The 27,470-nt window shown below is 50.2% G+C and overlaps 6 protein-coding genes across 7 annotated transcripts; all 6 read right to left on the bottom strand.

Annotated features, from left to right (window-relative positions):
- Positions 1-472: 472 nt before the first annotated feature.
- On the bottom strand, positions 473-2,584 carry LOC138233123 (zona pellucida sperm-binding protein 3-like). Its single transcript, XM_069186600.1, has 9 exons — positions 2,182-2,584; positions 1,993-2,111; positions 1,814-1,917; positions 1,538-1,715; positions 1,339-1,456; positions 1,138-1,223; positions 938-1,056; positions 711-836; positions 473-624 (listed from the first exon to the last, which is right to left on the bottom strand). The coding sequence occupies exons 1-9, from the start codon at positions 2,542-2,544 to the stop codon at positions 509-511; spliced, it is 1,329 nt and encodes a 442-aa protein (XP_069042701.1). The 5' UTR covers positions 2,545-2,584; the 3' UTR covers positions 473-508.
- A 2,144-nt stretch (positions 2,585-4,728) lies between these two features.
- On the bottom strand, positions 4,729-6,708 carry LOC138237837 (zona pellucida sperm-binding protein 4-like). 2 transcript variants are annotated; one of them, XM_069187682.1, is made up of 9 exons: positions 6,457-6,708; positions 6,194-6,381; positions 6,019-6,116; positions 5,817-5,944; positions 5,553-5,742; positions 5,318-5,465; positions 5,166-5,241; positions 4,960-5,082; positions 4,729-4,895 (listed from the first exon to the last, which is right to left on the bottom strand). In XM_069187682.1, the coding sequence occupies exons 1-9, from the start codon at positions 6,656-6,658 to the stop codon at positions 4,744-4,746; spliced, it is 1,305 nt and encodes a 434-aa protein (XP_069043783.1). In that variant the 5' UTR covers positions 6,659-6,708; the 3' UTR covers positions 4,729-4,743. The 2 variants fall into 2 exon arrangements, with proteins under 2 accessions (XP_069043783.1, XP_069043784.1); XM_069187683.1 differs by having other exon boundaries at positions 4,729-4,880.
- A 2,004-nt stretch (positions 6,709-8,712) lies between these two features.
- Positions 8,713-10,822, bottom strand: LOC138233107 (zona pellucida sperm-binding protein 3-like). Its single transcript, XM_069186599.1, has 9 exons — positions 10,422-10,822; positions 10,233-10,351; positions 10,054-10,157; positions 9,778-9,955; positions 9,579-9,696; positions 9,378-9,463; positions 9,178-9,296; positions 8,951-9,076; positions 8,713-8,864 (listed from the first exon to the last, which is right to left on the bottom strand). The coding sequence occupies exons 1-9, from the start codon at positions 10,782-10,784 to the stop codon at positions 8,749-8,751; spliced, it is 1,329 nt and encodes a 442-aa protein (XP_069042700.1). The 5' UTR covers positions 10,785-10,822; the 3' UTR covers positions 8,713-8,748.
- Positions 10,823-12,970: 2,148 nt separating this feature from the next.
- LOC138237836 (zona pellucida sperm-binding protein 4-like) lies at positions 12,971-14,955 on the bottom strand. The gene is made up of 9 exons (XM_069187681.1): positions 14,705-14,955; positions 14,442-14,629; positions 14,267-14,364; positions 14,062-14,189; positions 13,795-13,984; positions 13,560-13,707; positions 13,408-13,483; positions 13,202-13,324; positions 12,971-13,122 (listed from the first exon to the last, which is right to left on the bottom strand). Exons 1-9 carry the CDS (start codon positions 14,904-14,906, stop codon positions 12,986-12,988), a joined length of 1,290 nt encoding a protein of 429 aa, XP_069043782.1. The 5' UTR covers positions 14,907-14,955; the 3' UTR covers positions 12,971-12,985.
- A 2,007-nt stretch (positions 14,956-16,962) lies between these two features.
- Positions 16,963-19,066, bottom strand: LOC138237835 (zona pellucida sperm-binding protein 3-like). The gene is made up of 8 exons (XM_069187680.1): positions 18,672-19,066; positions 18,483-18,601; positions 18,304-18,407; positions 18,028-18,205; positions 17,829-17,946; positions 17,628-17,713; positions 17,428-17,546; positions 16,963-17,326 (listed from the first exon to the last, which is right to left on the bottom strand). The coding sequence occupies exons 1-8, from the start codon at positions 19,032-19,034 to the stop codon at positions 17,139-17,141; spliced, it is 1,275 nt and encodes a 424-aa protein (XP_069043781.1). The 5' UTR covers positions 19,035-19,066; the 3' UTR covers positions 16,963-17,138.
- Positions 19,067-25,324: 6,258 nt separating this feature from the next.
- On the bottom strand, positions 25,325-27,321 carry LOC138233091 (zona pellucida sperm-binding protein 4-like). The gene is made up of 9 exons (XM_069186598.1): positions 27,079-27,321; positions 26,816-27,003; positions 26,641-26,738; positions 26,422-26,549; positions 26,155-26,344; positions 25,920-26,067; positions 25,768-25,843; positions 25,562-25,684; positions 25,325-25,481 (listed from the first exon to the last, which is right to left on the bottom strand). Exons 1-6 carry the CDS (start codon positions 27,290-27,292, stop codon positions 25,998-26,000), a joined length of 888 nt encoding a protein of 295 aa, XP_069042699.1. The 5' UTR covers positions 27,293-27,321; the 3' UTR covers positions 25,325-25,481; positions 25,562-25,684; positions 25,768-25,843; positions 25,920-25,997.
- Positions 27,322-27,470: the final 149 nt, after the last annotated feature.

The following is a 27,470-nucleotide window of genomic DNA, read 5'->3' as shown; positions in this document are numbered from 1 at the left end:
AGTGTAAGCAATTATTATAATATTCACTGCTCCTGGGAAGGGCAGGAACAATCACTACCAGCACTGACGAGAATCTCGGTCCCTAGCGTCCCCATGTAGTTTCACAAACTCCTACATTTTAATCCCATATTCCATGGAACAAAGGGACAGTAAAGTCCTAAAATGCTCTCTGCAAGGATACTGTGGAGATGGCACAAGTGCTCCTGCACTAGTGGGACTCTCCTCCAGGCAAGCTTGAAAGGGCAGCTGTTGTTCCCCCCGATTTGATGTCCCTGCTCTTCTGCCTTTGAGCAGATACTAAGGAACAAGCCTGAGACTCCCACAGGAACAGCTGGTGTTCTTCCAAACCGCAGGTAGAGTCTGCTGGAGGAGCTGTAAGAAGAGTGGCCATAGCCTCAGACAGCACAGCATTCATACCCAACCCATACAGATCCCCCCTCCAGCACAGCAAGAAGCAGCTCAGGGCAAGAGACCCTTTGCAACCAGTTTATTGCTCATTCACATCAAGTCAGTTCATGGGTTTGTGTTGCTTCCTCCTGCGCAGGACTGTCCCCAGCAGAGCAGCAGAGACCAGCCCCACCGCAGTCACCACACCAGCCAGGATCACAGCCTCCACAGGCAGGCCTGGAAAGAAAGCACAGAGGAGCCTCAGCAAGTGGGCACTGCCACAGAGAGGGGCCAGCCGACATGACAGCACCTCCTGCCAGTACCTGTGGACTTGCCCTCCTCTGCTCTTAGCTGGGAGCTCTGGCCTTCTGCCTCCACTGGCCTCTCAGCAACCTGCTCTTGCAGCACAAACACGGGACCAACAGTGGCATCAGCTTCCCACTCAGGAGCTGCAACAAGAGCAGGACAAGCCTGGCTGTAGACCACACTGCTTGACCCCCACTTTCCCGAGGAGATCCATGCCATGAGCGGCAGAGCAAGGGTGCCTTACCCCCTGTAGAAGCCAGGTCCCTCCTGCTCCTGCCACCCCAATACCTGGATCGTACACTTGGCACACAGCTCGAGTCACAGCAGCTGCAGACCTGGTCACTCCCATCCACTGATCTCCACCTACAGCAGGGACACAGGGTCAGAGCAGCTCCCTCACCTGAGCACCAGCTGGACACAGCAGCCCCCTGCCTCCTCACTGACCTGCTGCCCTCAGTGTAGCAGTCCTTGTTCAGGGAGTCCACACTCTGGGAAGCAGGAGTCACCTTCAGGTGGCAGGTGATGTAGATCTGCCAAGAGCACGAGTGGATCAAGCTACACCCAGGCCTCCATCTGGGGCTTGTAATGGAAATGCTGTTCCACAACCTTCACAAACCCATAAAAGCAGAAGGATCAAGTACTCACTGAGCTCCTGGCATCCTGATAGAACCGGAAGGCATCCAGCTTCATCTGCAGCTTGGTGTCCTGGGTTCTTGGCATGAACTGCGAGCTGGAGCCTGTGGATTTGGCGTCAGTCAGGCACCTGAAAGGAGAGAAGGCAGTGTAGAACTGGAGAGACGGCAGGCAGTATTCACTAGCTCAAGCCACCCGAGGTCACACCCACCCTTTGTTCTCAATGAAGGAGTAGCTGGGGGTGGAGGTCTGGTCAGGGACCAAGGTGGCCACGCAGCTGTCCACAAAGAGCCGAAGGGGCTGGTGGTTGGCCTGGGTGACGGAGGCTTCGATGTTCAGGACGTCCCCCAGGTAGAACACATTGGAGGACCTCTGGGAGCGCCAGTCATCTGGATGGGAAAGGAACCCCAATCTCAAGCACAGATCCCATCGATCCAACTGCACTGGCTGTACAGTCACACCGTGCTTCATCTCAGGGGAGACCTACCACTCATGAGGCTCAGGGAGAAGTCCAGCAGATCCTCAGCAGACTTGGTGGAGGTGTAGGGGACCCAGGTGGGCTTCAGGGCATTGCTGCTCACATTGTGGAGCCTAGCACACAGGAGGCAGGTGTCAGCAGGGAGTCAAGCTCCAGGCAGGCAGCCCTGCTGCTCCTCCAGGACTCACCTCATGTACTGACACTCGATACCCACAACAGCGCCATTCGTTCTCACTATGGGGGTGTTGGCCAGCGGCTTCGGGGTGTAGTTGAGAGAGAAGCTGTACACCAGTTGCTCGTCCACGGTCTAGACAGATCACAGATCCAGTCACCCAACTGCCGAGAACCCGAAGCTGCCCAACGGCAGAACCACTTACACTCAGCACACTGCGACACGCCTGCAGCTCAGCCTCGAAGATCAGGAGCTGCGCCGCGGTGTCCTGCCGGGTGACCGCACAGTCTCCCAGGCTGAGATCCGAAGCGTTGATCAGCTGCCCGGTGCCGAACAGGTCTGTCTTGACCTGCACCACGATCGTACTCTCCCCGCACTGCGCCGACACAGCCCGGATAACCTGCTGCTTCTGCTGCCGTGGCAGCAGAGGCGAGTCCAGAAAGGCGACCCCCTTGCGCCTGATGCCGGATTGGACGTTAGCGCGGGCGCGCCATTGCGCAGCATCACACAGAACTGCGAGGAACAGCAAGGTCAACAGCCGAAAGGCGAGACCACTAGAAAACCACATCTTGAAATGAAAACAACTCGCAAAACCACGATACCTGCTGTTTGCGAGCTCCTTCTTTTTAAAGCCACCGAGACTTTCGCACGTGATGACGTTCAGGTTCGCAGAGTGAAGATTTTCACGAGGACCCGAACTCGGTCAGCTCACACGCAGGAGGACAGGATATTGAATCCACCCCGTGGAAAAGCCATTATAGTTCAAGTGAAGGAGGATCATGGAGACTCATTTCTCCTGAATAGACGGGTCATTGTTTACAGTGAATACTTACGGTTAAACACCGGGGTAAAGTTAGCTTGAAGTTCGAAAACGATTTTGGCACCCCTTCAGCGTTTTCACGACACAAGCTATTGGCTTGTGAACAGCATTCCCCTATCCCAGTGCATAGTGCCACATTAAATAGAAGCACGAGAAAAAGAGATTCAGAACGCAAAGCTGTGTCGGTCTTCTGTGTAAACAATCGGTTTGAAAATCATGGGAGCTGTTTTTAATAAGCTGCTGAGTAAAGAATATTTGAATCTTTCTGCTGTCAGTATTGTGAATATAGTTGACCCTTACCTGAATGAAAACAGGACATAAAGAAAGGGTTTCAGAAATCAAGCAAAACTTTATTCCCGTGCTTACAGTCTGGGTAATTGGAGACTGCGCTGTTCTGCTTCCTATGGTGATATACGGTTTTTTCGCACGAAGCCGTGTTGAGCAGTGTTTCTCGCGTTGTGGACGTGTGTCCACAGCGGTCCCCCCGGGTTCCAGTTAGTGCGTAATTACGCATCGATGAAAAACCGGAGGTTTAAAAAAAGATAATTAGCTCACTGATAGTTTGATGTAGAGGCTGTGGACATTTCCACAAGTCGTGGTCTTTAAAATGCATTTGGTTTGAAGGCGTTCTGTGCTTCCGTTGCGAAGATATGGACAAAAGAATATTCGTGCGTGGTCCAAAAAAGTGCTAAAAACGACAATGTGAAGGCTATTAAAACATTCACAATGTACTTGATACACAAAGCAAGTGTTTTCGTAACCCTAGGAGGTTTCGTGAAAGCGCTACAGGCGTGCCAAAATCGTTTTCGAACTTCCGGCGAACTTTCCCCCGGTCAGTTACACTAGGACACTGGCTGTATTTTGCGGTACGTGCGTCTAATATTTCCTGTTAGAGCTTTTGCCTGCTGGCCACCAGATGTTAAGAACGATCTGATCAGAGGTGAACTAGTGAGAAAAGATAAGACCTGGTCCGAAAACGTCTCACTTTACATACAGTACATCATAAGATCTCATTATTGATTATGTGGGAAAGGTTTGCACAAATGATTTCAATGAATTTGCCGAAAATGAGATATTTCGTGGCTTTAATGTGTCCCTCTAGTGAAAAGACAAACTCGTAGTGATACAGTATTTCCTTCTCCAGATCTGTGGGCAGTGACGACACGTGTTTTGTCCCCCAGCTGAAATGTTGGTTGTGGGGACTTCAGGAGTCAGTCTTCTACAGTGGAAAACATGAATAGCTTTACTTTAAGTCTTCACGATAGCACACACACACAGTCATTGAAATCGATTTAGACTGATCTGAAGAGTGTCTATTGGGTTGGACTCCTGCCTAGTGTACATGCAGGGGGAGTTTGCATGTTCAGTTATGCTAGGAACTGGCTCATCTCCACCACTTTTATTGGACGCGGGCTGTAGAGAACTGGGTGAAAGTCACAATCATCTTGTTCATGCACAGCACTAGTCCCCCAGTTAAATCATGGTTTAATTTTTCCTTTGACAGGTAGCTGAAGGAAAAACTAATTGTAATCAAACTAGAAATGTTTGGCTGCCTGGGTCCTGGTGTGTTGTTCTAAAGAACTAGAACAGGAGGGCATTGGCTGAACTCACTCAGAAGGGAGAGGGAGCAAGTTTGTCAACTTGCGCCCGAGGGCTGGAGAGATGAAAGAGGAATTGGTTATGAGCCCTATAGGTATTTCCCCCCTCCCCCAAAGTGCAGTCAATTAGAATCCAGGCCAGTCGAAGGAATATCATTAAGACCACAGACTCCAAGAAAAAGCAGTGGCCAAGAACTAGTGCAAGTACTTGTCTATGAAAGATGGAAAAACACGGCCATTGAAGAGGCTTACAGGGACATCTTCACATAGACACTGAACTACAGCACTTAATGCTGACAGAAGAGGGAAGCATACAAAACAGTACACAAGGGAGTTCAGAACAAGGCCTTTATTCATACTCCAGATTAGGCTTGGTATTCTGGATGTGAGGTCTAGATCTCCACACAGCCACCAACACCAGAGAACAGACCACAAGCACAGTGGAGGCAGCTACTACCAGCAGCCCATAGCTCAGGAAGCGGGGTGCTGTGGAGAGAAGAGCTTTAGTGAGGGGTCAGACACAGGGAACAGGATCAGACACTCAGCCTCCATCCCCCTCCCTCACCTTCAGGATGGGAATCCAGCTGACCCAGAGCTGGAAGCTCAGATCCAACCAGGATCACTTCCCCACTGGACACCAGCACAGTTTCTCTGGAGGAGTCCTCTGCCACTCGAGCAACAGCTCTTCCTGCAAGAGGACAGGACAACAGCATCAGGAAAGGATACACACAGCTGACTGGCGCACAACCGCCCTGTCCCCAGAGAACTCACTCCTCCTGCCACAGGTGGGCACACAGCGGTCAGTAGCGGTCGGCTGGCACACTGCTGCACTACAGTGGATGAACACCTGGAGAGAGTACAGCAAGGGTCACTGCACAGCCCAGGACCAGCCACCACCTCCTTCCCCACAAGCTGCTCCCTACCTTCTCCTTCAGAGGAACCTGAGAGGCAGGATCCACAAAAGTGAACATCTGAATCATGAAGCGCTGGTAGTGCGTTGGGTACGGCAGCCCTGAGGAGCCACCCACGGGGATCAAGGTGGTCTGGTAGTTGTCACCTCCATAGGGACACCTGCAAGGACAGCAACAGGGAGGGTGAGCCCTGCCACAAGGGGACACTACCGAGACAAGTCAGTCTGAGCCACAGGGGTCAGGTTACCCAGCAACCAGAAGGCTCCAGCTGGGCTGGCTGAGAGGACTGGGAGTGGAAGTGGCCCAGCAGTCCCCCAGGGTCAGGACAATGTTGGGGTCAGTCCTGTTCAAGATGTGGACCTCCACATACACAGGATCCCGCAGCACCTTGGTCACAGGGTAGTCCAGGTCACTGTAGTAGGAGTCATACAGCTCTCCTGAGAAGAGCAGCAGAGGGGTTCAGCAGAAGCCCCACACACTCGGCTCACACAGCCCAAGGCCCGACAGCTACCTCTGGCAATCCTGAGCTCCACACGGAGAGGTCCTGGAGACACTGCCGGAAGGGGTGGGGAGACCGTGTAGACCACAGCCCGCACTGGAACAAGGTCATCGTCTGCATACCTGCACTGGAAGAACAGCCTGGAGAGAGAAGCAGGCAGTCATGGGATCCAGCAAGACCAGAGCACTGTGGGAAGCAGCAGCTGCTCACTCACTTGTAGAAACTGTCCCTTGTGATGGAGCCAGCAGGTCCCCCAATCACAGCAAATGTTGAGGACATCATGTTCTCATACACCACAGCACCACCTTCAGTCTGGAGGAAGGACACATGAACAAGGTCAGGAATCACCACAGGAACAACATCCTCAGCTGAAGGATCAAGCCCCTCACCTTCATGCTGGTGCCACAGGCACTGACTGGGAACTGGAACATGGCAAAGCCAGCAGTGGTGCTAACAGGGCCACAGGGGGGACTCCTGCCCCCCTGCAGGCTGACTGAACCCAGGCTCAGCTGAGGGCTGGTGGCATTCTTGGACACGACCACCACAAACTGGCCATCCCTGGTGCACTGGACAGTCACTGGAGGAAAGCAAGAGCTGGTAAACCAAGCCTGTTAAGCTCATCATAGAAGACGCTCAAGATCCCAAAACCCACCTTCATTCCCATAGTAACAGCGATTTTGGCTGGTCACATCAAAGCAGCAATTTTTAGCTTCACAGTCGCTTTTACCGATAGTCAAGTTACCACATGCTATCTTATCACCGTCATTAACCAGGCACTTCTGAACCTGAGCTACAGACCAATCCAACACCAGCAAAAACAACACACTGTACAACCCCATCCTCCCTCTGATCATGAACTTCTCCACCGTGAAACTCGCCGAGGAACTGCAAACAAGCGGCGCTCAGCTCCTGAAATACTCGCTGCGCCCTGATCGGCTGAGGGCGGCGATTGGAGGGCTGTAGGGCCGGAGCGCGCGCACGAGGATTTCGGACACTCAGAGGGTCGTCAGACTCAGCTGATTAATCACGGAGCGTCCTGTTCGACTGGAACGAGCTATCACGCGCGTTAGACCTAGGTCTCCGACTCAAAACTAAATATGTGTGGCGTCTATTGCTTCTTTTAGTGATGACCTCGTCTCGATCCCTGAATGACTTGTTGTGTTTAGCCAGACGTAGCGATGATTGCCGCTTTCCCTTTTGTATTAGGCCTCGTGAAATCCGACTGCCGCTAGCTGAGATTTTTGTTTTTCCACTTTTCTTTTTGCTTTTAGCTAACTCGCTATTAGCGGGAGAGTGTGCAGTTTTGAAATGTTGTTCTGTTTTTCCCTTTTTCGCGTAGACTCTGGCATTGCAGATTAGATATCATGCGGGTTAGACTAATGTATCTGACTCAAAACTAATTTATGGCGTCTGTTAGGGTAACCATATTTTGTTTTTCAAGAAAGAGGACGTGGGGACGAACATCGACACTCGACACATGCCTCCAAAGTAATGAATCTTTATTACTTTTTCTAATCAAAAATCAATTTAAACTAATTTTTATTAATCTTCTTAGTAAACTTTTAAACACTTGCAGGGATGCTCTTTCTCTTCCATATTGGCAAACAAGGAAAAAAAATATAGCCCTATTTTTAAAAGTTTTTTTTTCATTTTAACAAAAGTCTTAACATCTGAGGAAAAAATGAGGACATCATAACTTTTGCAATCAATGAGGACTTCTCCTAAATGATCGATTTGGCTCTACCTTTATTTCTATAATTCATTTATAATCGTCAATTGATAATGTTTTAGGCCAGGCGTTTAACTTATTAACGTTCATTTGAATTTGAACAGAAAAGACGCAGAGTACATTATACTGCGTTTTTGCGCTGTATTACTAAACATCGTTGTTACTCTCCCCAACGAGCAGAAAAGTGAGATGTAAGAATATTTCAACATGAATTCGTCCACTGGTTTGGCGCGAATGTTTTCTTGAAAGAGCGCTAGAAAAACACGCGGCGGCTGTGACAGGGGCCAGGCGACTCTCCCGGCCAGCGGAGAAGGTTAAAGCCGCGAGTTCAGCGTTTTGTGCTGAAACCCCGGGGGAAGACTGGGTCGACAAAACCGCTAGAATACCGGGTCTCTCCCCTTGTGAAAGAAACATTCGTTTCCTTGTGACCGGTATGAAGCTGGATAATACGATACCCGTTTGTGAGTAAAATGCTACTGCTCCTGGGAAGGGCAGGAACAATCGCTACCAGCACAGACGAGAATCTCGGTCCCTAGCGTCCCCATGTAGTTTCACAGAAATTCCTACATTTTAATCCCATGTTCTACTGCCCAAAGGGACATGGATTCGTCCAATATACGTACATACACGGTACAGGGAAAATACGGCTATACGTAAAAATACTGAAACGCTCTCGGCTGGGTCTTTACACCCACCTTTGATGTCCAAGAAAGGGATCTGTATGCTAGATCTCCAACCATTTATGTATAATGATCATATACATTAGAATTTCATTCTAGACGAATTAAGGACCACATTTGTGCATCTAAGGTATGCATTTAATAGGTGTATGTTCAACATCTTCTCCTCAATAGATGAACAGCCCTAAAATCCTCTCTCCAAGGCTAAGGTGGAGATGGCACAAGTGCTCCTGCACTAGTGGGACTCTCCTCCAGGCAAGCTTGAAAGGGCAGCTGTTGTTCCCCCCGATTTGATGTCCCTGCTCTTCTGCCATTGAGCAGATACTAAGGAACAAGCCTGAGACTCCCACAGGAACAGCTGGTGTTCTTCCAAACCGCAGGTAGAGTCTGCTGGAGGAGCTGTAAGAAGAGTGGCCATAGCCTCAGACAGCACAGCATTCATACCCAACCCATACAGATCCCCCCTCCAGCACAGCAAGAAGCAGCTCATGACAAGAGACCCTTTGCAACCAGTTTATTGCTCATTCACATCAAGTCAGTTCATGGGTTTGTGTTGCTTCCTCCTGCGCAGGACTGTCCCCAGCAGAGCAGCAGAGACCAGCCCCACCGCAGTCACCACACCAGCCAGGATCACAGCCTCCACAGGCAGGCCTGGAAAGAAAGCACAGAGGAGCCTCAGCAAGTGGGCACTGCCACAGAGAGGGGCCAGCCGACACGACAGCACCTCCTGCCAGTACCTGTGGACTTGCCCTCCTCTGCTCTTAGCTGGGAGCTCTGGCCTTCTGCCTCCACTGGCCTCTCAGCAACCTGCTCTTGCAGCACAAACACGGGACCAACAGTGGCATCAGCTTCCCACTCAGGAGCTGCAACAAGAGCAGGACAAGCCTGGCTGTAGACCACACTGCTTGACCCCCACTTTCCCGAGGAGATCCATGCCATGAGCGGCAGAGCAAGGGTGCCTTACCCCCTGTAGAAGCCAGGTCCCTCCTGCTCCTGCCACCCCAATACCTGGATCGTACACTTGGCACACAGCTCGAGTCACAGCAGCTGCAGACCTGGTCACTCCCATCCACTGATCTCCACCTACAGCAGGGACACAGGGTCAGAGCAGCTCCCTCACCTGAGCACCAGCTGGACACAGCAGCCCCCTGCCTCCTCACTGACCTGCTGCCCTCAGTGTAGCAGTCCTTGTTCAGGGAGTCCACACTCTGGGAAGCAGGAGTCACCTTCAGGTGGCAGGTGATGTAGATCTGCCAAGAGCACGAGTGGATCAAGCTACACCCAGGCCTCCATCTGGGGCTTGTAATGGAAATGCTGTTCCACAACCGTCACAAACCCATAAAAGCAGAAGGATCAAGTACTCACTGAGCTCCTGGCATCCTGATAGAACCTGAAGGCATCCAGCTTCATCTGCAGCTTGGTGTCCTGGGTTCTTGGCATGAACTGCGAGCTGGAGCCTGTGGATTTGGCGTCAGTCAGGCACCTGAAAGGAGAGAAGGCAGTGTAGAACTGGAGAGACGGCAGGCAGTATTCACTAGCTCAAGCCACCCGAGGTCACACCCACCCTTTGTTCTCAATGAAGGAGTAGCTGGGGGTGGAGGTCTGGTCAGGGACCAAGGTGGCCACGCAGCTGTCCACAAAGAGCCGAAGGGGCTGGTGGTTGGCCTGGGTGACGGAGGCTTCGATGTTCAGGACGTCCCCCAGGTAGAACACATTGGAGGACCTCTGGGAGCGCCAGTCATCTGGATGGGAAAGGAACCCCAATCTCAAGCACAGATCCCATCGATCCAACTGCACTGGCTGTACAGTCACACCGTGCTTCATCTCAGGGGAGACCTACCACTCATGAGGCTCAGGGAGAAGTCCAGCAGATCCTCAGCAGACTTGGTGGAGGTGTAGGGGACCCAGGTGGGCTTCAGGGCATTGCTGCTCACATTGTGGAGCCTAGCACACAGGAGGCAGGTGTCAGCAGGGAGTCAAGCTCCAGGCAGGCAGCCCTGCTGCTCCTCCAGGACTCACCTCATGTACTGACACTCGATACCCACAACAGCGCCATTCGTTCTCACTATGGGGGTGTTGGCCAGCGGCTTCGGGGTGTAGTTGAGAGAGAAGCTGTACACCAGTTGCTCGTCCACAGTCTAGACAGATCACAGATCCAGTCACCCAACTGCCGAGAACCCGAAGCTGCCCAACGGCAGAACCACTTACACTCAGCACACTGCGACACGCCTGCAGCTCAGCCTCGAAGATCAGGAGCTGCGCCGCGGTGTCCTGCCGGGTGACCGCACAGTCTCCCAGGCTGAGATCCGAAGCGTTGATCAGCTGCCCGGTGCCGAACAGGTCTGTCTTGACCTGCACCACGATCGTACTCTCCCCGCACTGCGCCGACACAGCCCGGATAACCTGCTGCTTCTGCTGCCGTGGCAGCAGAGGCGAGTCCAGAAAGGCGACCCCCTTGCGCCTGATGCCGGATTGGACGTTAGCGCGGGCGCGCCATTGCGCAGCATCACACAGAACTGCGAGGAACAGCAAGGTCAACAGCCGAAAGGCAAGACCACTAGAAAACCACATCTTGAAATGAAAACAACTCGCAAAACCACGATACCTGCTGTTTGCGAGCTCCTTCTTTTTAAAGCCACCGAGACTTTCGCACGTGATGACGTTCAGGTTCGCAGAGTGAAGATTTTCACGAGGACCCGAACTCGGTCAGCTCACACGCAGGAGGACAGGATATTGAATCCACCCCGTGGAAAAGCCATTATAGTTCAAGTGAAGGAGGATCATGGAGACTCATTTCTCCTGAATAGACGGGTCATTGTTTACAGTGAATACTTACGGTTAAACACCGGGGTAAAGTTAGCTTGAAGTTCGAAAACGATTTTGGCACCCCTTCAGCGTTTTCACGACACAAGCTATTGGCTTGTGAACAGCATTCCCCTATCCCAGTGCATAGTGCCACATTAAATAGAAGCACGAGAAAAAGAGATTCAGAACGCAAAGCTGTGTCGGTCTTCTGTGTAAACAATCGGTTTGAAAATCATGGGAGCTGTTTTTAATAAGCTGCTGAGTAAAGAATATTTGAATCTTTCTGCTGTCAGTATTGTGAATATAGTTGACCCTTACCTGAATGAAAACAGGACATAAAGAAAGGGTTTCAGAAATCAAGCAAAACTTTATTCCCGTGCTTACAGTCTGGATAATTGGAGACTGCGCTGTTCTGCTTCCTATGGTGATATACGGTTTTTTCGCACGAAGCCGTGTTGAGCAGTGTTTCTCGCGTTGTGGACGTGTGTACACAGCGGTCCCCCCGGGTTCCAGTTAGTGCGTAATTACGCATCGATGAAAAACCGGAGGTTTAAAAAAAGATAATTAGCTCACTGATAGTTTGATGTAGAGGCTGTGGACATTTCCACAAGTCGTGGTCTTTAAAATGCATTTGGTTTGAAGGCGTTCTGTGCTTCCATTGCGAAGATATGGACAAAAGAATATTCGTGCGTGGTCCAAAAAAGTGCTAAAAACGACAATGTGAAGGCTATTAAAACATTCACAATGTACTTGATACACAAAGCAAGTGTTTTCGTAACCCTAGGAGGTTTCGTGAAAGCGCTACAGGCGTGCCAAAATCGTTTTCGAACTTCCGGCGAACTTTCCCCCGGTCAGTTACACTAGGACACTGGCTGTATTTTGCGGTACGTGCGTCTAATATTTCCTGTTAGAGCTTTTGCCTGCTGGCCACCAGATGTTAAGAATGATCTGATCAGAGGTGAACTAGTGAGAAAAGATAAGACCTGGTCCGAAAACGTCTCACTTTACATACAGTACATCATAAGATCTCATTATTGATTATGTGGGAAAGGTTTGCACAAATGATTTCAATGTATTTGCCGAAAATGAGATATTTCGTGGCTTTAATGTGTCCCTCTAGTGAAAAGACAAACTCGTAGTGATACAGTATTTCCTTCTCCAGATCTGTGGGCAGTGACGACACGTGTTTTGTCCCCCAGCTGAAATGTTGGTTGTGGGGACTTCAGGAGTCAGTCTTCTACAGTGGAAAACACGAATAGCTTTACTTTAAGTCTTCACGATAGCACACACACACACAGTCATTGAAATCGATTTAGACTGATCTGAAGAGTGTCTATTGGGTTGGACTCCTGCCTAGTGTACATGCAGGGGGAGTTTGCATGTTCAGTTATGCTAGGAACTGGCTCATCTCCACCACTTTTATTGGACGCGGGCTGTAGAGAACTGGGTGAAAGTCACAATCATCTTGTTCATGCACAGCACTAGTCCCCCAGTTAAATCATGGTTTAATTTTTCCTTTGACAGGTAGCTGAAGGAAAAACTAATTGTAATCAAACTAGAAATGTTTGGCTGCCTGGGTCCTGGTGTGTTGTTCTAAAGAACTAGAACAGGAGGGCATTGGCTGAACTCACTCAGAAGGGAGAGGGAGCAAGTTTGTCAACTTGCGCCCGAGGGCTGGAGAGATGAAAGAGGAATTGGTTATGAGCCCTATAGGTATTTCCCCCCTCCCCCAAAGTGCAGTCAATTAGAATCCAGGCCAGTCGAAGGAATATCATTAAGACCACAGACTCCAAGAAAAAGCAGTGGCCAAGAACTAGTGCAAGTACTTGTCTATGAAAGATGGAAAAACACGGCCATTGAAGAGGCTTACAGGGACATCTTCACATAGACACTGAACTACAGCACTTAATGCTGACAGAAGAGGGAAGCATACAAAACAGTACACAAGGGAGTTCAGAACAAGGCCTTTATTCATACTCCAGATTAGGCTTGGTATTCTGGATGTGAGGTCTAGATCTCCACACAGCCACCAACACCAGAGAACAGACCACAAGCACAGTGGAGGCAGCTACTACCAGCAGCCCATAGCTCAGGAAGCGGGGTGCTGTGGAGAGAAGAGCTTTAGTGAGGGGTCAGACACAGGGAACAGGATCAGACACTCAGCCTCCATCCCCCTCCCTCACCTTCAGGATGGGAATCCAGCTGACCCAGAGCTGGAAGCTCAGATCCAACCAGGATCACTTCCCCACTGGACACCAGCACAGTTTCTCTGGAGGAGTCCTCTGCCACTCGAGCAACAGCTCTTCCTGCAAGAGGACAGGACAACAGCATCAGGAAAGGATACACACAGCTGACTGGCGCACAACCGCCCTGTCCCCAGAGAACTCACTCCTCCTGCCACAGGTGGGCACACAGCGGTCAGTAGCGGTCGGCTGGCACACTGCTGCACTACAGTGGATGAACACCTGGAGAGAGTACAGCAAGGGTCACTGCACAGCCCAGGACCAGCCACCACCTCCTTCCCCACAAGCTGCTCCCTACCTTCTCCTTCAGAGGAACCTGAGAGGCAGGATCCACAAAAGTGAACATCTGAATCATGAAGCGCTGGTAGTGCGTTGGGTACGGCAGCCCTGAGGAGCCACCCACGGGGATCAAGGTGGTCTGGTAGTTGTCACCTCCATAGGGACACCTGCAAGGACAGCAACAGGGAGGGTGAGCCCTGCCACAAGGGGACACTACCGAGACAAGCCAGTCTGAGCCACAGGGGTCAGGTTACCCAGCAACCAGAAGGCTCCAGCTGGGCTGGCTGAGAGGACTGGGAGTGGAAGTGGCCCAGCAGTCCCCCAGGGTCAGGACAATGTTGGGGTCAGTCCTGTTCAAGATGTGGACCTCCACATACACAGGATCCCGCAGCACCTTGGTCACAGGGTAGTCCAGGTCACTGTAGTAGGAGTCATACAGCTCTCCTGAGGAGAAGAGCAGCAGCGGGGTTCAGCAGAAGCCCCACACACTCGGCTCACACAGCCCAAGGCCCGACAGCTACCTCTGGCAATCCTGAGCTCCACACGGAGAGGTCCTGGAGACACTGCCGGAAGGGGTGGGGAGACCGTGTAGACCACAGCCCGCACTGGAACAAGGTCATCGTCTGCATACCTGCACTGGAAGAACAGCCTGGAGAGAGAAGCAGGCAGTCATGGGATCCAGCAAGACCAGAGCACTGTGGGAAGCAGCAGCTGCTGCTCACTCACTTGTAGAAACTGTCCCTTGTGATGGAGCCAGCAGGTCCCCCAATCACAGCAAATGTTGAGGACATCATGTTCTCATACACCACAGCACCACCTTCAGTCTGGAGGAAGGACACATGAACAAGGTCAGGAATCACCACAGGAACAACATCCTCAGCTGAAGGATCAAGCCCCTCACCTTCATGCTGGTGCCACAGGCACTGACTGGGAACTGGAACATGGCAAAGCCAGCAGTGGTGCTAACAGGGCCACAGGGGGGACTCCTGCCCCCCTGCAGGCTGACTGAACCCAGGCTCAGCTGAGGGCTGGTGGCATTCTTGGACACGACCACCACAAACTGGCCATCCCTGGTGCACTGGACAGTCACTGGAGGAAAGCAAGAGCTGGTAAACCAAGCCTGTTAAGCTCATCATAGAAGACGCTCAAGATCCCAAAACCCACCTTCATTCCCATAGTAACAGCGATTTTGGCTGGTCACATCAAAGCAGCAATTTTTAGCTTCACAGTCGCTTTTACCGATAGTCAAGTTACCACATGCTATCTTATCACCGTCATTAACCAGGCACTTCTGAACCTGAGCTACAGACCAATCCAACACCAGCAAAAACAACACACTGTACAACCCCATCCTCCCTCTGATCATGAACTTCTCCACCGTGAAACTCGCCGAGGAACTGCAAACAAGCGGCGCTCAGCTCCTGAAATACTCGCTGCGCCCTGATCGGCTGAGGGCGGCGATTGGAGGGCTGTAGGGCCGGAGCGCGCGCACGAGGATTTCGGACACTCAGAGGGTCGTCAGACTCAGCTGATTAATCACGGAGCGTCCTGTTCGACTGGAACGAGCTATCACGCGCGTTAGACCTAGGTCTCCGACTCAAAACTAAATATGTGTGGCGTCTATTGCTTCTTTTAGTGATGACCTCGTCTCGATCCCTGAATGACTTGTTGTGTTTAGCCAGACGTAGCGATGATTGCCGCTTTCCCTTTTGTATTAGGCCTCGTGAAATCCGACTGCCGCTAGCTGTGATTTTTGTTTTTCCACTTTTCTTTTTGCTTTTAGCTAACTCGCTATTAGCGGGAGAGTGTGCAGTTTTGAAATGTTGTTCTGTTTTTCCCTTTTTCGCGTAGACTCTGGCATTGCAGATTAGATATCATGCGGGTTAGACTAATGTATCTGACTCAAAACTAATTTATGGCGTCTGTTAGGGTAACCATATTTTGTTTTTCAAGAAAGAGGACGTGGGGACGAACATCGACACTCGACACATGCCTCCAAAGTAATGAATCTTTATTACTTTTTCTAATCAAAAATCAATTTAAACTCTAATTTTTATTAATCTTCTTAGTAAACTTTTAAACACTTGCAGGGATGCTCTTTCTCTTCCATATTGGCAAACAAGGAAAAAAAATATAGCCCTATTTTTAAAAGTTTTTTTTTCATTTTAACAAAAGTCTTAACATCTGAGGAAAAAATGAGGACATAATAACTTTTGCAATCAATGAGGACTTCTCCTAAATGATCGATTTGGCTCTACCTTTATTTCTATAATTCATTTATAATCGTCAATTGATAATGTTTTAGGCCAGGCGTTTAACTTATTAACGTTCATTTGAATTTGAACAGAAAAGACGCAGAGTACATTATACTGCGTTTTTGCGCTGTATTACTAAACATCGTTGTTACTCTCCCCAACGAGCAGAAAAGTGAGATGTAAGAATATTTCAACATGAATTCGTCCACTGGTTTGGCGCGAATGTTTTCTTGAAAGAGCGCTAGAAAAACACGCGGCGGCTGCGACAGGGGCCAGGCGACTCTCCCGGCCAGCGGAGAAGGTTAAAGCCGCGAGTTCAGCGTTTTGTGCTGAAACCCCGGGGGAAGACTGGGTCGACAAAACCGCTAGAATACCGGGTCTCTCCCCTTGTGAAAGAAACATTCGTTTCCTTGTGACCGGTATGAAGCTGGATAATACGATACCCGTTTGTGAGTAAAATTCTACTGCTCCTGGGAAGGGCAGGAACAATCGCTACCAGCACAGACGAGAATCTCGGTCCCTAGCGTCCCCATGTAGTTTCACAGAAATTCCTACATTTTAATCCCATGTTCTACTGCCCAAAGGGACATGGATTCGTCCAATATACGTACATACACGGTACAGGGAAAATACGGCTATACGTAAAAATACTGAAACGCTCTCGGCTGGGTCTTTACACCCACCTTTGATGTCCAAGAAAGGGATCTGTATGCTAGATCTCCAACCATTTATGTATAATGATCATATACATTAGAATTTCATTCTAGACGAATTAAGGACCACATTTGTGCATCTAAGGTATGCATTTAATAGGTGTATGTTCAACATCTTCTCCTCAATAGATGAACAGCCCTAAAATCCTCTCTCCAAGGCTAAGGTGGAGATGGCACAAGTGCTCCTGCACTAGTGGGACTCTCCTCCAGGCAAGCTTGAAAGGGCAGCTGTTGTTCCCCCCGATTTGATGTCCCTGCTCTTCTGCCATTGAGCAGATACTAAGGAACAAGCCTGAGATTCCCACAGGAACAGCTGGTGTTCTTCCAAACCGCAGGTAGAGTCTGCTGGAGGAGCTGTAAGAAGAGTGGCCATAGCCTCAGACAGCACAGCATTCATACCCAACCCATACAGATCCCCCCTCCAGCACAGCAAGAAGCAGCTCATGGCAAGAGACCCTTTGCAACCAGTTTATTGCTCATTCACATCAAGTCAGTTCATGGGTTTGTGTTGCTTCCTCCTGCGCAGGACTGTCCCCAGCAGAGCAGCACAGACCAGCCCCACCGCAGTCACCACACCAGCCAGGATCACAGCCTCCACAGGCAGGCCTGGAAAGAAAGCACAGAGGAGCCTCAGCAAGTGGGCACTGCCACAGAGAGGGGCCAGCCGACATGACAGCACCTCCTGCCAGTACCTGTGGACTTGCCCTCCTCTGCTCTTAGCTGGGAGCTCTGGCCTTCTGCCTCCACTGGCCTCTCAGCAACCTGCTCTTGCAGCACAAACACGGGACCAACAGTGGCATCAGCTTCCCACTCAGGAGCTGCAACAAGAGCAGGACAAGCCTGGCTGTAGACCACACTGCTTGACCCCCACTTTCCCGAGGAGATCCATGCCATGAGCGGCAGAGCAAGGGTGCCTTACCCCCTGTAGAAGCCAGGTCCCTCCTGCTCCTGCCACCCCAATACCTGGATCGTACACTCGGCACACAGCTCGAGTCACAGCAGCTGCAGACCTGGTCACTCCCATCCACTGATCTCCACCTACAGCAGGGACACAGGGTCAGAGCAGCTCCCTCACCTGAGCACCAGCTGGACACAGCAGCCCCCTGCCTCCTCACTGACCTGCTGCCCTCAGTGTAGCAGTCCTTGTTCAGGGAGTCCACACTCTGGGAAGCAGGAGTCACCTTCAGGTGGCAGGTGATGTAGATCTGCCAAGAGCACGAGTGGATCAAGCTACACCCAGGCCTCCATCTGGGGCTTGTAATGGAAATGCTGTTCCACAACCTTCACAAACCCATAAAAGCAGAAGGATCAAGTACTCACTGAGCTCCTGGCATCCTGATAGAACCTGAAGGCATCCAGCTTCATCTGCAGCTTGGTGTCCTGGGTTCTTGGCATGAACTGCGAGCTGGAGCCTGTGGATTTGGCGTCAGTCAGGCACCTGAAAGGAGAGAAGGCAGTGTAGAACTGGAGAGACGGCAGGCAGTATTCACTAGCTCAAGCCACCCGAGGTCACACCCACCCTTTGTTCTCAATGAAGGAGTAGCTGGGGGTGGAGGTCTGGTCAGGGACCAAGGTGGCCACGCAGCTGTCCACAAAGAGCCGAAGGGGCTGGTGGTTGGCCTGGGTGACGGAGGCTTCGATGTTCAGGACGTCCCCCAGGTAGAACACATTGGAGGACCTCTGGGAGCGCCAGTCATCTGGATGGGAAAGGAACCCCAATCTCAAGCACAGATCCCATCGATCCAGCTGCACTGGCTGTACAGTCACACCGTGCTTCATCTCAGGGGAGACCTACCACTCATGAGGCTCAGGGAGAAGTCCAGCAGATCCTCAGCAGACTTGGTGGAGGTGTAGGGGACCCAGGTGGGCTTCAGGGCATTGCTGCTCACATTGTGGAGCCTAGCACACAGGAGGCAGGTGTCAGCAGGGAGTCAAGCTCCAGGCAGGCAGCCCTGCTGCTCCTCCAGGACTCACCTCATGTACTGACACTCGATACCCACAACAGCGCCATTCGTTCTCACTATGGGGGTGTTGGCCAGCGGCTTCGGGGTGTAGTTGAGAGAGAAGCTGTACACCAGTTGCTCGTCCACAGTCTAGACAGATCACAGATCCAGTCACCCAACTGCCGAGAACCCGAAGCTGCCCAACGGCAGAACCACTTACACTCAGCACACTGCGACACGCCTGCAGCTCAGCCTCGAAGATCAGGAGCTGCGCCGCGGTGTCCTGCTGGGTGACCGCACAGTCTCCCAGGCTGAGATCCGAAGCGTTGATCAGCTGCCCGGTGCCGAACAGGTCTGTCTTGACCTGCACCACGATCGTACTCTCCCCGCACTGCGCCGACACAGCCCGGATAACCTGCTGCTTCTGCTGCCGTGGCAGCAGAGGCGAGTCCAGAAAGGCGACCCCCTTGCGCCTGATGCCGGATTGGACGTTAGCGCGGGCGCGCCATTGCGCAGCATCACACAGAACTGCGAGGAACAGCAAGGTCAACAGCCGAAAGGCGAGACCACTAGAAAACCACATCTTGAAATGAAAACAACTCGCAAAACCACGATACCTGCCGTTTGCGAGCTCCTTCCTTTTAAAGCCACCGAGACTTTCGCGCGTGATGACGTTCAGGTTCGTAGAGTGAAGATTTTCACGAGGACCCGAACACGGTCAGCTCACACGCAGGAGGACAGGATATGGAATCCACCCCGTGGAAAAGCCAGTGTAGTTAAACCGGAGGAAGATCGCGGAGACTCATTTCTCTTGAGCAGACTGCTGATTGTTTACAATGAATATTATAAACTAGGATCTTCGCTATATTTTGCGGCCACGGTATCTAATATTTCCTGTTACAGCTGTTGTTTCTGACAAGATGTACAAAATGAATAAGATAAGATCTAGTCCCGAAACGTCTGAATTCACATCAATTCTAAGATTATTATAGAATTGAAACTGTGAATGTCTCCTTCTGTCAAAATGATCATTGTATAGTTACAGTCTTGTAAATGATAAAACTCCTTCTTTATTTTCGTTCGAATGTTCTTCTGCTTCGCCGATCAATCTGGAGGAAAAGCGCTGGGTGAACGATTTCAAGAATTAAAAGCCTAAAACGGAGAAAGGGAGAAACTCGTCGTGATATTTCCTTCTCCGGATCTGTGTGCAGTGCAGACACGCTTTGTCCCAGCGAACAAGTCGGACGCGCGCGGAGCGCAGACAACTGTTCTCACACCTTCCGATTCAGGAGTGAAAGAGGCGCCTGGCGTTGCTGCTCTTTACATTAGGGCTGCACGCATGCTTCTCTGTTAGCACTGCTTTCCTGAAGCTCTGGGGTTCTGGGTTCGATTCGTGGTGGGGTTTCTTCTGGAGGAGTTTGCAAGCTCTCCATTTTCACCCCACCGTCCAAATACTGTACGTGCTGTCACGGTGAACGGCCGGACTAACTCCCCCCCGCACGTCTGATGGTCCACTGTGTGTCGGCTTAGGAACCGGCTGGTCTCCACTTTCTGTTGGGCTCAGTGCTTTCAAGTTCTTTCATGTAGACGAGCTGTTGACAAATCCTACTAATTATTAGTTTTTCTTGTGAAACTCAACTGTGCATCGCCCATTTTTCTTGCTTAAGCCTGTATTTTACACCCAAAAGAAACATGGGTAGCGTCATAGGAATTGTGTAATACATCTATAGATTTTCTAACATTTTTATCCTGTACAATGTTGCAAGGGAAGCTGAAGCCTATCCCAGCAAGCAACAGGCCCAAAGTGGGGTACACCCAGGATGGGACACCAGTCTATTGCAGTGAATATTGGAAGGTAGTGTTGTTTTTTTTTAATGTATCAATAAAACAATGCATTTCTGATACAGTGGGGGTGTTACAGACGTATGCCTAGCTTTACTGTTTAATGTTTCCATGCTATGTTCCTGCTCTAATAGTGCGTCTTCCTGACTACATAGTTTTAAATCAGCACTGCTTCTACGAAAAACCAAGGCAAGGTGTTGAAAAAGTGGTTTTCAAGAGCTCTTCGATGTCAATCATGCGTCACATTTCCAGTTTTGATTTTCTTTCAGATATCTGCTTGAGCATGTACTGTGTCCTCCAGAATTATTGGCACCCTTGGTAAAGATGAGCCAAAAAGGCTATGAAAAATGTCTTTGTTATTCATCAGCTTGATCTTACACTGAAAATATGAGAGAAATCGAACCTTTCGGTGAGGTAAAATTGTTCAAAGAAAAACAATCCTTTTAAAAAACAAACATTTTTCTCAAAAACACACGTGTCACAATTATTGGCACCCCTCCCTTTGTCAGGATAACAGCACTGAGTCTTCTCTTATAATGCTGGATGAGGTGGGAGAACACATACTGTATAAAGGGATCTGAGATCCTCGCTTGTGGACTCTCCTCTTCAGCTCACCCCACAGCTTGATTCTGTGGTCAGTGAACCATTTCTGTGTGGGTTTGGATCATTGTCCTGCTGGAAGATCCAACCACTACCCAGTCTTAGCCTCCTGGCAGAGCAGCCACATTTTGACCTAAACTCTCCTGGTATTTGATGGAGTCCATGATTCCATGATATATAAGAACTGTTCTGGGTTAGTTTGAGAAAAATACACCAAGTATCTCTGTTTCGCATCCATGCGCTTGAGAGAAAAACTTCTGAGATGGACTTCTGACTGCCTTTAAAGGGGAAATGGGAAATATTTCTCCAACAGAGCCACATTCGTCAACGATTGATTGAAAATGAATACCTCGCAAAAATCAAGTATTATGTCCTGGCTGAAAGGAATAGACACCAAGAGTAATGAGGCCAACTCCGACAGATCATGCACACCTGTTGAGATTGCGGAGGATTATACATCGGCCACCGACAAACTCTGCTGCTGAACCTGCTAGTGTTAGCAAGCGTCGGAAGATGGCTACAAGGCGGTACGATCCAAATGATCTAAATTTGGGATTTACTTTGGCCAGTGAACCATTTCTGTGTGGGTTTGGATCATTGTCCTGCTGGAAGATCCAACCACTACCCAGTCTTAGCCTCCTGGCAGAGCAGCCACATTTTGACCTAAAATCTCCTGGTATTTGATGGAGTCCATGATTCCATGTATCCATCCAATCTGTGGGGATGCAGATCTCCCGCAGACACAAAGAAGCAGTGGCAGGCTGGTTGCTGTGCCAATCAGCGCTCTCTGGCTCTGTGCCAGGCAGTGGTGCTGCTTGCGACGTGGTGGGAAAGATTTCTACTGAGATGCTCTAGCAGTGGGCTCTCTGAAGTCCGGCTAGTTAGTTCAGGCTTACTAGCAGAGTTTGTGCACAGGAGAAAAATGACTGCGGGTCCCAGCAGGTCAGGAAGAAGACCGGTCCGTGCCTGATGAAGCGCTAGTTCTGAATAGTGATTCAGCTGTCCACGAGGCTTGCTGCTGATGCTAACTTCGGGTGGATCCTTTGGTTACACGCTGGCAACCTCCGTCCTCGACTCTTAGAGCAAAGGAAAGTCCTGCACTCGGACACACTGGCCGTTACGTGGTGGTCCAGGCTGAGTCTGAGGATGCTCAGGTGGAGCCCTGAGGCTGAATGTCCAGCAGGCGCGCTGCGAGAATCTCCTGCGCTTCCCCAACTGTTCTGCCCTGCAAACCGTTCCCCAGGGGCTCCGTGTTGCCTCTTTTTACCTAGAGGAACTGCAGGTTGTTCATTGGTTCAACGTTTCATGGGCATCAGAGATCCACGTGAGGTTAACCTGCCCTACCAGTTCCTGATTGGCTGATGAGTAACCATGCCCTTAGGGTCGTAAACCAACTTTGAATCAGACTCTGTCTTGAAATCTCAGACTTTAAGGCGCCAGAGATGAACAGTTATTAAGTTTGCTGGAGAATATCAGGAATTGGGAGTTGCTCCTTATCAGGACACTCTATCAGCTAGAACAGTGGTTCTCAAACTCTGGTACGTGCCGCCAGGTGGTAAGCCATATGACCCTGGAACTGTGTTGTGTGCGCTGAAAAATCGGGACGGGTTTTCATATTTTCTATTTTAATACGTGTCCAATACGCAGCCTACGTACTTCGGTACAGCGCTCCGCTAATATTTAAGTGGACACAGAGTTATGATGTAATTCCATACCTCTCTATAGGAATGCATGCTATGAAGTAAGTGACCAATTGTATTTAAAAAAAGCTATCTCCACCGAATAGGGAGGTAGGAGAACGTGCGTGATCTTGGAACACGCCAATCTTGTAAGCATGGGAAAGCGTGATACATAACAGAAAAATATATAAGAATTGTTCTGGGTTAGTTTGAGAAAAATACATCAAGTTTCTCTGTTTCGCATCCATGCGCTTGAAAGAAAAACTTCTGAGATGGACTTCTGACTGCCTTTAAAGGGGAAATGGGAATTATTTCTCCAACAGCGCCACATTCGTCAACGATTGATTGAAAATGAATACCTCGCAAAAATCAAGTATTATGTCCTGGCTGAAAGGAATAGACACCAAGAGTAATGAGGCCAGCTCCGACAGATCATGCACACCTGTTGAGATTGAGGAGGATTATACATCGGCCACCGACAAACTCTGCTGCTGAACCTGCTAGTGTTAGCAAGCGTCGGAAGATGGCTACAAGGCGGTACGATCCAAATGATCTAAATTTGGGATTTACTTACACCGGGACAGAGGAAGACCCAAGACCACAGTGTGTCGTGTGCTGTGAGATTCTCAGCAATAAAAGCATGAAGCCAGCACTTTACTATGAAGCATGCGCTCTTGAAGGATAAGCCTGTTGATTTTTTTCAAAGGAAACTTAAAGATCTGAAGCAGCACAAGTCCACCATAACAAACAGTGCCACTCCAATTTCCAAAGCCCAAGAAGCATCTTACTACTCAAGCTTGCGGATCGCTAAAGCAGGTAAGCCCCACACTATCGGTGATGAACTTTGTTTACCATTGGTAAAAGAGCTGATACTTATTATGTGTGGAGAAAAAGTTGCTAAACAGCTCGACCTGGTGGCCCTTTCGAATGACACAGTCACTCGCAGAATTATTGATATGGCAGATGATGTCAAAAGTACGCTGATAGAGCGCGTTAAGATGAGCAGATTCTTTTCACTGCAATTAGATGAGTCTGTAGATGTCGTCAATTTGGCAAATTTGCTTGTTTACGTTAGATATGAGTTTGAGGGCATGTCGCATGAGGACTTTCTGTTCTGCAAGCCGCTACCATCAAGAACTACAGGAGAGCACGTATTTCAGCTTCTGAATGAATTTATTGAAGAGAATGGCATTGACTGGAAAAAATGCATCGGAGTTTGTACAGACGGTGCTAGAGCGACGACAGGCAGACACAGCGGTGTTGTTGTACAAATTAGAAGAGGTTGCTCCAGACATGAAGTGGGCGCACTGCAGCATCCACCGCGAGGCCTTGGCCGCCAATAAAATGCCTGAGGATCTGAAATCCGTGTTAGACTCTGCTGTCAAAGTTGTGAATTTGATCAAAGCTCGACCAATGAATTCATGTCTGTTCAGTGTGCTTTGTAATGAAATGGGCGGCGAACATGTGCAGCTTTTCCTACATACCGAAGTGAGATGGTTATCAAGGGGCAGAGTGCTCACGAGGCTCCTTGAGCTGCACTCTGAGGTACAGATGTTTTTGCATGACCAGCAATCTCCCTTGGCAAGTCTATTTGATGATCCAGTGTGGCTGGTAAAATTGGCCTACCTGGCTGATATATTCTCATGTTTGAATGAGCTGAATCTGGGACTGCAGGGCTTCTCTTTAACAATTTTTGATGTGTCTGACAAGATCACTGCTATGAAGAGAAAGCTGCAACTGTTTGTTAACAAAATCAACACAGGCGATGCATCTGCTTTCCCAACTCTGGAGAACCACCTGCACACATATGGTGTGGAACTTGATGCTGCTGTTCGAGATGTGATTACATTGCACCTCTTCTCATTGAAAGAACAGTTCTCAGAGTATTTTCCAGTTGAGGCCACACCAGAGTGGATCAGGAACCCCTTTACTGTTGATGCCGAAAGAATACCCAAGAACCTCTCCTGTGCTGAGCAAGAGAAGTTGCTCGAGTCATCATCTGATGTCAGAATTGAAACGACAGTCACCGTTGCATTTCTGGATCCAAAGACGGAGTGAATACCCAGCCCTCTCATTCAAGGCTGTGCAATTTTTGATGCCTTTTGCTACTACCTACCTTTGTGAGAAAGGCTTCTCTGCAATCAAGACAAAGTACCACAGCAAAATGGATGCTGAGCCAGATCTGCAGTTGAAGCTCACTGCCCATCGTCCATGACATTGCAAGGCTTTGCTAAACTAAACAAGCTCACCCCTCTCACTGAAATGGTAAGTGCTCAGTGTTTGTGTTTCTATTTTTATTAGATGTGTATGTGAGAGTGTGCACATGCCCACATGTTGGTCATTGAGATTTGTGGTTCCTATGGGAAGATGACTTGGAGGCGGTACTTGGATGCTTTGGTTTGATCAGTGGTGGTACTTGGTCCAAAAAGTTTGAGAACCACGGAGCTAGAAAAACCTTACTTGTTAACCACATGGAATGGCCTCTCTGTATCAAGCACCACTGAGATGAAAGAGAGAGGGACTAGCAAGGGAGCAGAAAACTTAATTGCTGTATTTTAGTAAGCCTCGCCGCTACAACACCGATCAGCAAAATGTGGAAAGGGTGTCAAAAACCTAGACAGATGCACTTGTTCCCTGAAGAAAAACCCGGAAGCTAGAAGCTCACCAACACTAACATACCAGATGGAGGTATCGACACCACCACTATGATATTCACAAGGAACACACTAAAACAGTACTAAGCCACAATGAGTAGAGATCAGTGCAAAGCCTTTATTCACACTCCATGCACAGCTTGGCATTCTGGATCCAAGGTCTAGATCTCCACACAGCCACCAGCACCAGAGCAGAGACCACAAGCACAGTGGAGGCAGCAACTACCAGCAGCCCATAGCTCAGGAACTGGGGTGCTGTGGAGAGAAGAGCTTTAGTGAGGGGTCAGACACAGGGAACAGGATCAGACACTCAGCCTCCATCCCTCCTCCCTCACCTTCAGGATGGGAATCCAGCCGATCCAGAGCTGGAAGCTCAGACCCAACCAGGATCACTTCCCCACTGGACACCAGCGCAGTTTCTCTGGAGGAGTCCTGTGCCACTTGAGCAACAGCTCTTCCTGCAAGAGGACAGGACACCAGCATGAGGAAAGGATACACACAGCTGACTGGCGCACAACCGCCCTGTCCCCAGAGAACTCACTCCTCCTGCCACAGGTGGGCACACAGCGGTCAGTAGCGGTCGGCTGGCACACTGCTGCACTACAGTGGATGAACACCTGGAGAGAGCAGAGCAAGGGTCACTGCACAGCCCAGGACCAGCCACCACCTCCTTCCCCACAAGCTGCTCCCTACCTTCTCCTTCAGAGGAACCTGAGAGGCAGGATCCACAAAAGTGAACATCTGAATCATGAAGCGCTGGTAGTGCGTTGGTTACGGCAGCCCTGAGGAGCCACCCACAGGGATCAAGGTGGTCTGGTAGTTGTCACCTCCATAGGGACACCTGCAAGGACAGCAACAGGGAGGGTGAGCCCTGCCACAAGGGGACACTACTGAGACAAGCCAGTCAGAGCCACAGGAGTCAGGTTACCCAGCAACCAGAAGGCTCCAGCTGGGCTGGCTGAGAGGACTGGGAGTGGAAGTGGCCCAGCAGTCCCCCAGGGTCAGGACAATGTTGGGGTCAGCCCTGTTCAAGATGTGGACCTCCACATACACAGGATCCCGCAGCACCTTGGTCACAGGGTAGTCCAGGTCACTGTAGTAGGAGTCATACAGCTCTCCTGAGGACAAGAGCAGCAGTGGGGTTCAGCAGAAGCCCCATACACTCGGCTCACACAGCCCAAGACCCGACAGCTACCTCTTGCAATCCTGAGCTCCACACGGAGAGGTCCTGGAGACACTGCCGGAGGGGGTGGGGAGACCGTGTACACCACAGCCTGCACTGGAACAAGGTCATCGTCTGCATACCTGCACTGGAAGAACAGCCTGGAGAGAGAAGCAGGCAGTCATGGGATCCAGACGGGACCTGGCAAGACCAGAACACTCTGGGAAGCAGCAGCAGCTGCTGCTCACTCACTTGTAGAAACTGTCCCTTGTGATGGAGCCAGCAGGTCCCCCAATCACAGCAAATGTTGAGGACATCATGTTCTCATACACCACAGCACCACCTTCAGCCTGGAAGATGGACACATGAACAAGGTCAGGAATCACTACAGCAGCAACATCCTCAGCTGAAGGATCAAGCCCCTCACCTTTATGCTGGTGCCACAGGCACTGACTGGGAACTGGAACATGGCAAAGCCAGCAGTGGTGCTAACAGGGCCACAGGGGGGACTCCTGCCCCCCTGCAGGCTGACTGAACCCAGGCTCAGCGGAGGGCTGGTGGCATTCTTGGACACGACCACCACAAACTGGCCATCCCTGGTGCACTGGACAGTCACTGGAGGAAAGCAAGAGCTGGTAAACCAAGCCTGTTAAGCTCATCATAGAAGACGCTCAAGATCCCAAAACCCACCTTCATTCCCATAGTAACAGCGATTTTGGCTGGTCAGATCAAAGCAGCAATTTTTAGCTTCACAGTCACTTTTACCGATAGTCAAGTTACCACATGCTATCTTATCACTGTCATTAACCAGGCACTTCTGAACCTGAGCTAAAGAACAATCCAACACCAACAAAAACAACACAAGGTGCAACCCCATCCTCCCTCTAATCATTGACTTCTCCATCGTGAAACTCGGCGAGGAGCTGCAGATAAGCGGCGCTCAGCTCCTGAAATACTCGCTGCGCCCTGATTGGCTGAGGGCGGCGATTGGAGGGCTGTAGGGCCGGAGCGCGCGCACGAGGATTTCGGACACTCAGAGGGTCGTCAGACTCAGCTGATTAATCACAGAGTGTCCTGTTCGA

This window comes from Lepisosteus oculatus, chromosome 3, assembly GCF_040954835.1.
Source record: "Lepisosteus oculatus isolate fLepOcu1 chromosome 3, fLepOcu1.hap2, whole genome shotgun sequence".
In the NCBI taxonomy this organism is placed as follows: Eukaryota; Metazoa; Chordata; class Actinopteri; order Semionotiformes; family Lepisosteidae; genus Lepisosteus; species Lepisosteus oculatus.
The sequence above is the reverse complement of the archived record's forward strand: the minus strand, read 5'-3'. Positions and strand labels throughout refer to the sequence as shown.

Bases quoted from the DNA above. Each gene is read 5' to 3' on its own strand.
- LOC138233107 (XM_069186599.1), bottom strand. From the start codon at position 10,784: ATGTGGTTTTCTAGTGGTCTTGCCTTTCGGCTGTTGACCTTGCTGTTC. The intron at 9,464-9,578 runs GTGAGTACTTGA...TGCTCTTGGCAG, and splicing joins ATCAGGATGCCAGGAGCTCA to ATCTACATCACCTGCCACCT. The intron at 9,297-9,377 runs GTCAGTGAGGAG...TCCCTGCTGTAG, and splicing joins TGCTACACTGAGGGCAGCAG to GTGGAGATCAGTGGATGGGA.
- LOC138237835 (XM_069187680.1), bottom strand. From the start codon at position 19,034: ATGTGGTTTTCTAGTGGTCTCGCCTTTCGGCTGTTGACCTTGCTGTTC. The intron at 18,206-18,303 runs GTAGGTCTCCCC...TTTCCCATCCAG, and splicing joins CTCCCTGAGCCTCATGAGTG to ATGACTGGCGCTCCCAGAGG. The intron at 17,547-17,627 runs GTCAGTGAGGAG...TCCCTGCTGTAG, and splicing joins TGCTACACTGAGGGCAGCAG to GTGGAGATCAGTGGATGGGA.
- LOC138237837 (XM_069187682.1), bottom strand. From the start codon at position 6,658: ATGATCAGAGGGAGGATGGGGTTGTACAGTGTGTTGTTTTTGCTGGTG. The intron at 6,117-6,193 runs GTGAGGGGCTTG...TCCTTCCTCCAG, and splicing joins CCTGTGGCACCAGCATGAAG to ACTGAAGGTGGTGCTGTGGT. The intron at 5,083-5,165 runs GTGAGTTCTCTG...GTCCTCTTGCAG, and splicing joins GCCCACCTGTGGCAGGAGGA to GAAGAGCTGTTGCTCGAGTG.
- LOC138233123 (XM_069186600.1), bottom strand. From the start codon at position 2,544: ATGTGGTTTTCTAGTGGTCTCGCCTTTCGGCTGTTGACCTTGCTGTTC. The intron at 1,918-1,992 runs GTGAGTCCTGGA...CCTGTGTGCTAG, and splicing joins ATCGAGTGTCAGTACATGAG to GCTCCACAATGTGAGCAGCA. The intron at 625-710 runs GTACTGGCAGGA...CTTTCTTTCCAG, and splicing joins AGAGGAGGGCAAGTCCACAG to GCCTGCCTGTGGAGGCTGTG.
- LOC138237836 (XM_069187681.1), bottom strand. From the start codon at position 14,906: ATGATCAGAGGGAGGATGGGGTTGTACAGTGTGTTGTTTTTGCTGGTG. The intron at 13,708-13,794 runs GTAACCTGACCC...CTGTCCTTGCAG, and splicing joins TGGAGCCTTCTGGTTGCTGG to GTGTCCCTATGGAGGTGACA. The intron at 13,484-13,559 runs GTAGGGAGCAGC...TACTCTCTCCAG, and splicing joins AGGTTCCTCTGAAGGAGAAG to GTGTTCATCCACTGTAGTGC.
- LOC138233091 (XM_069186598.1), bottom strand. From the start codon at position 27,292: ATGGAGAAGTCAATGATTAGAGGGAGGATGGGGTTGCACCTTGTGTTG. The intron at 27,004-27,078 runs GTGGGTTTTGGG...GCTTTCCTCCAG, and splicing joins CTGTTACTATGGGAATGAAG to TGACTGTCCAGTGCACCAGG. The intron at 26,068-26,154 runs GTAACCTGACTC...CTGTCCTTGCAG, and splicing joins TGGAGCCTTCTGGTTGCTGG to GTGTCCCTATGGAGGTGACA.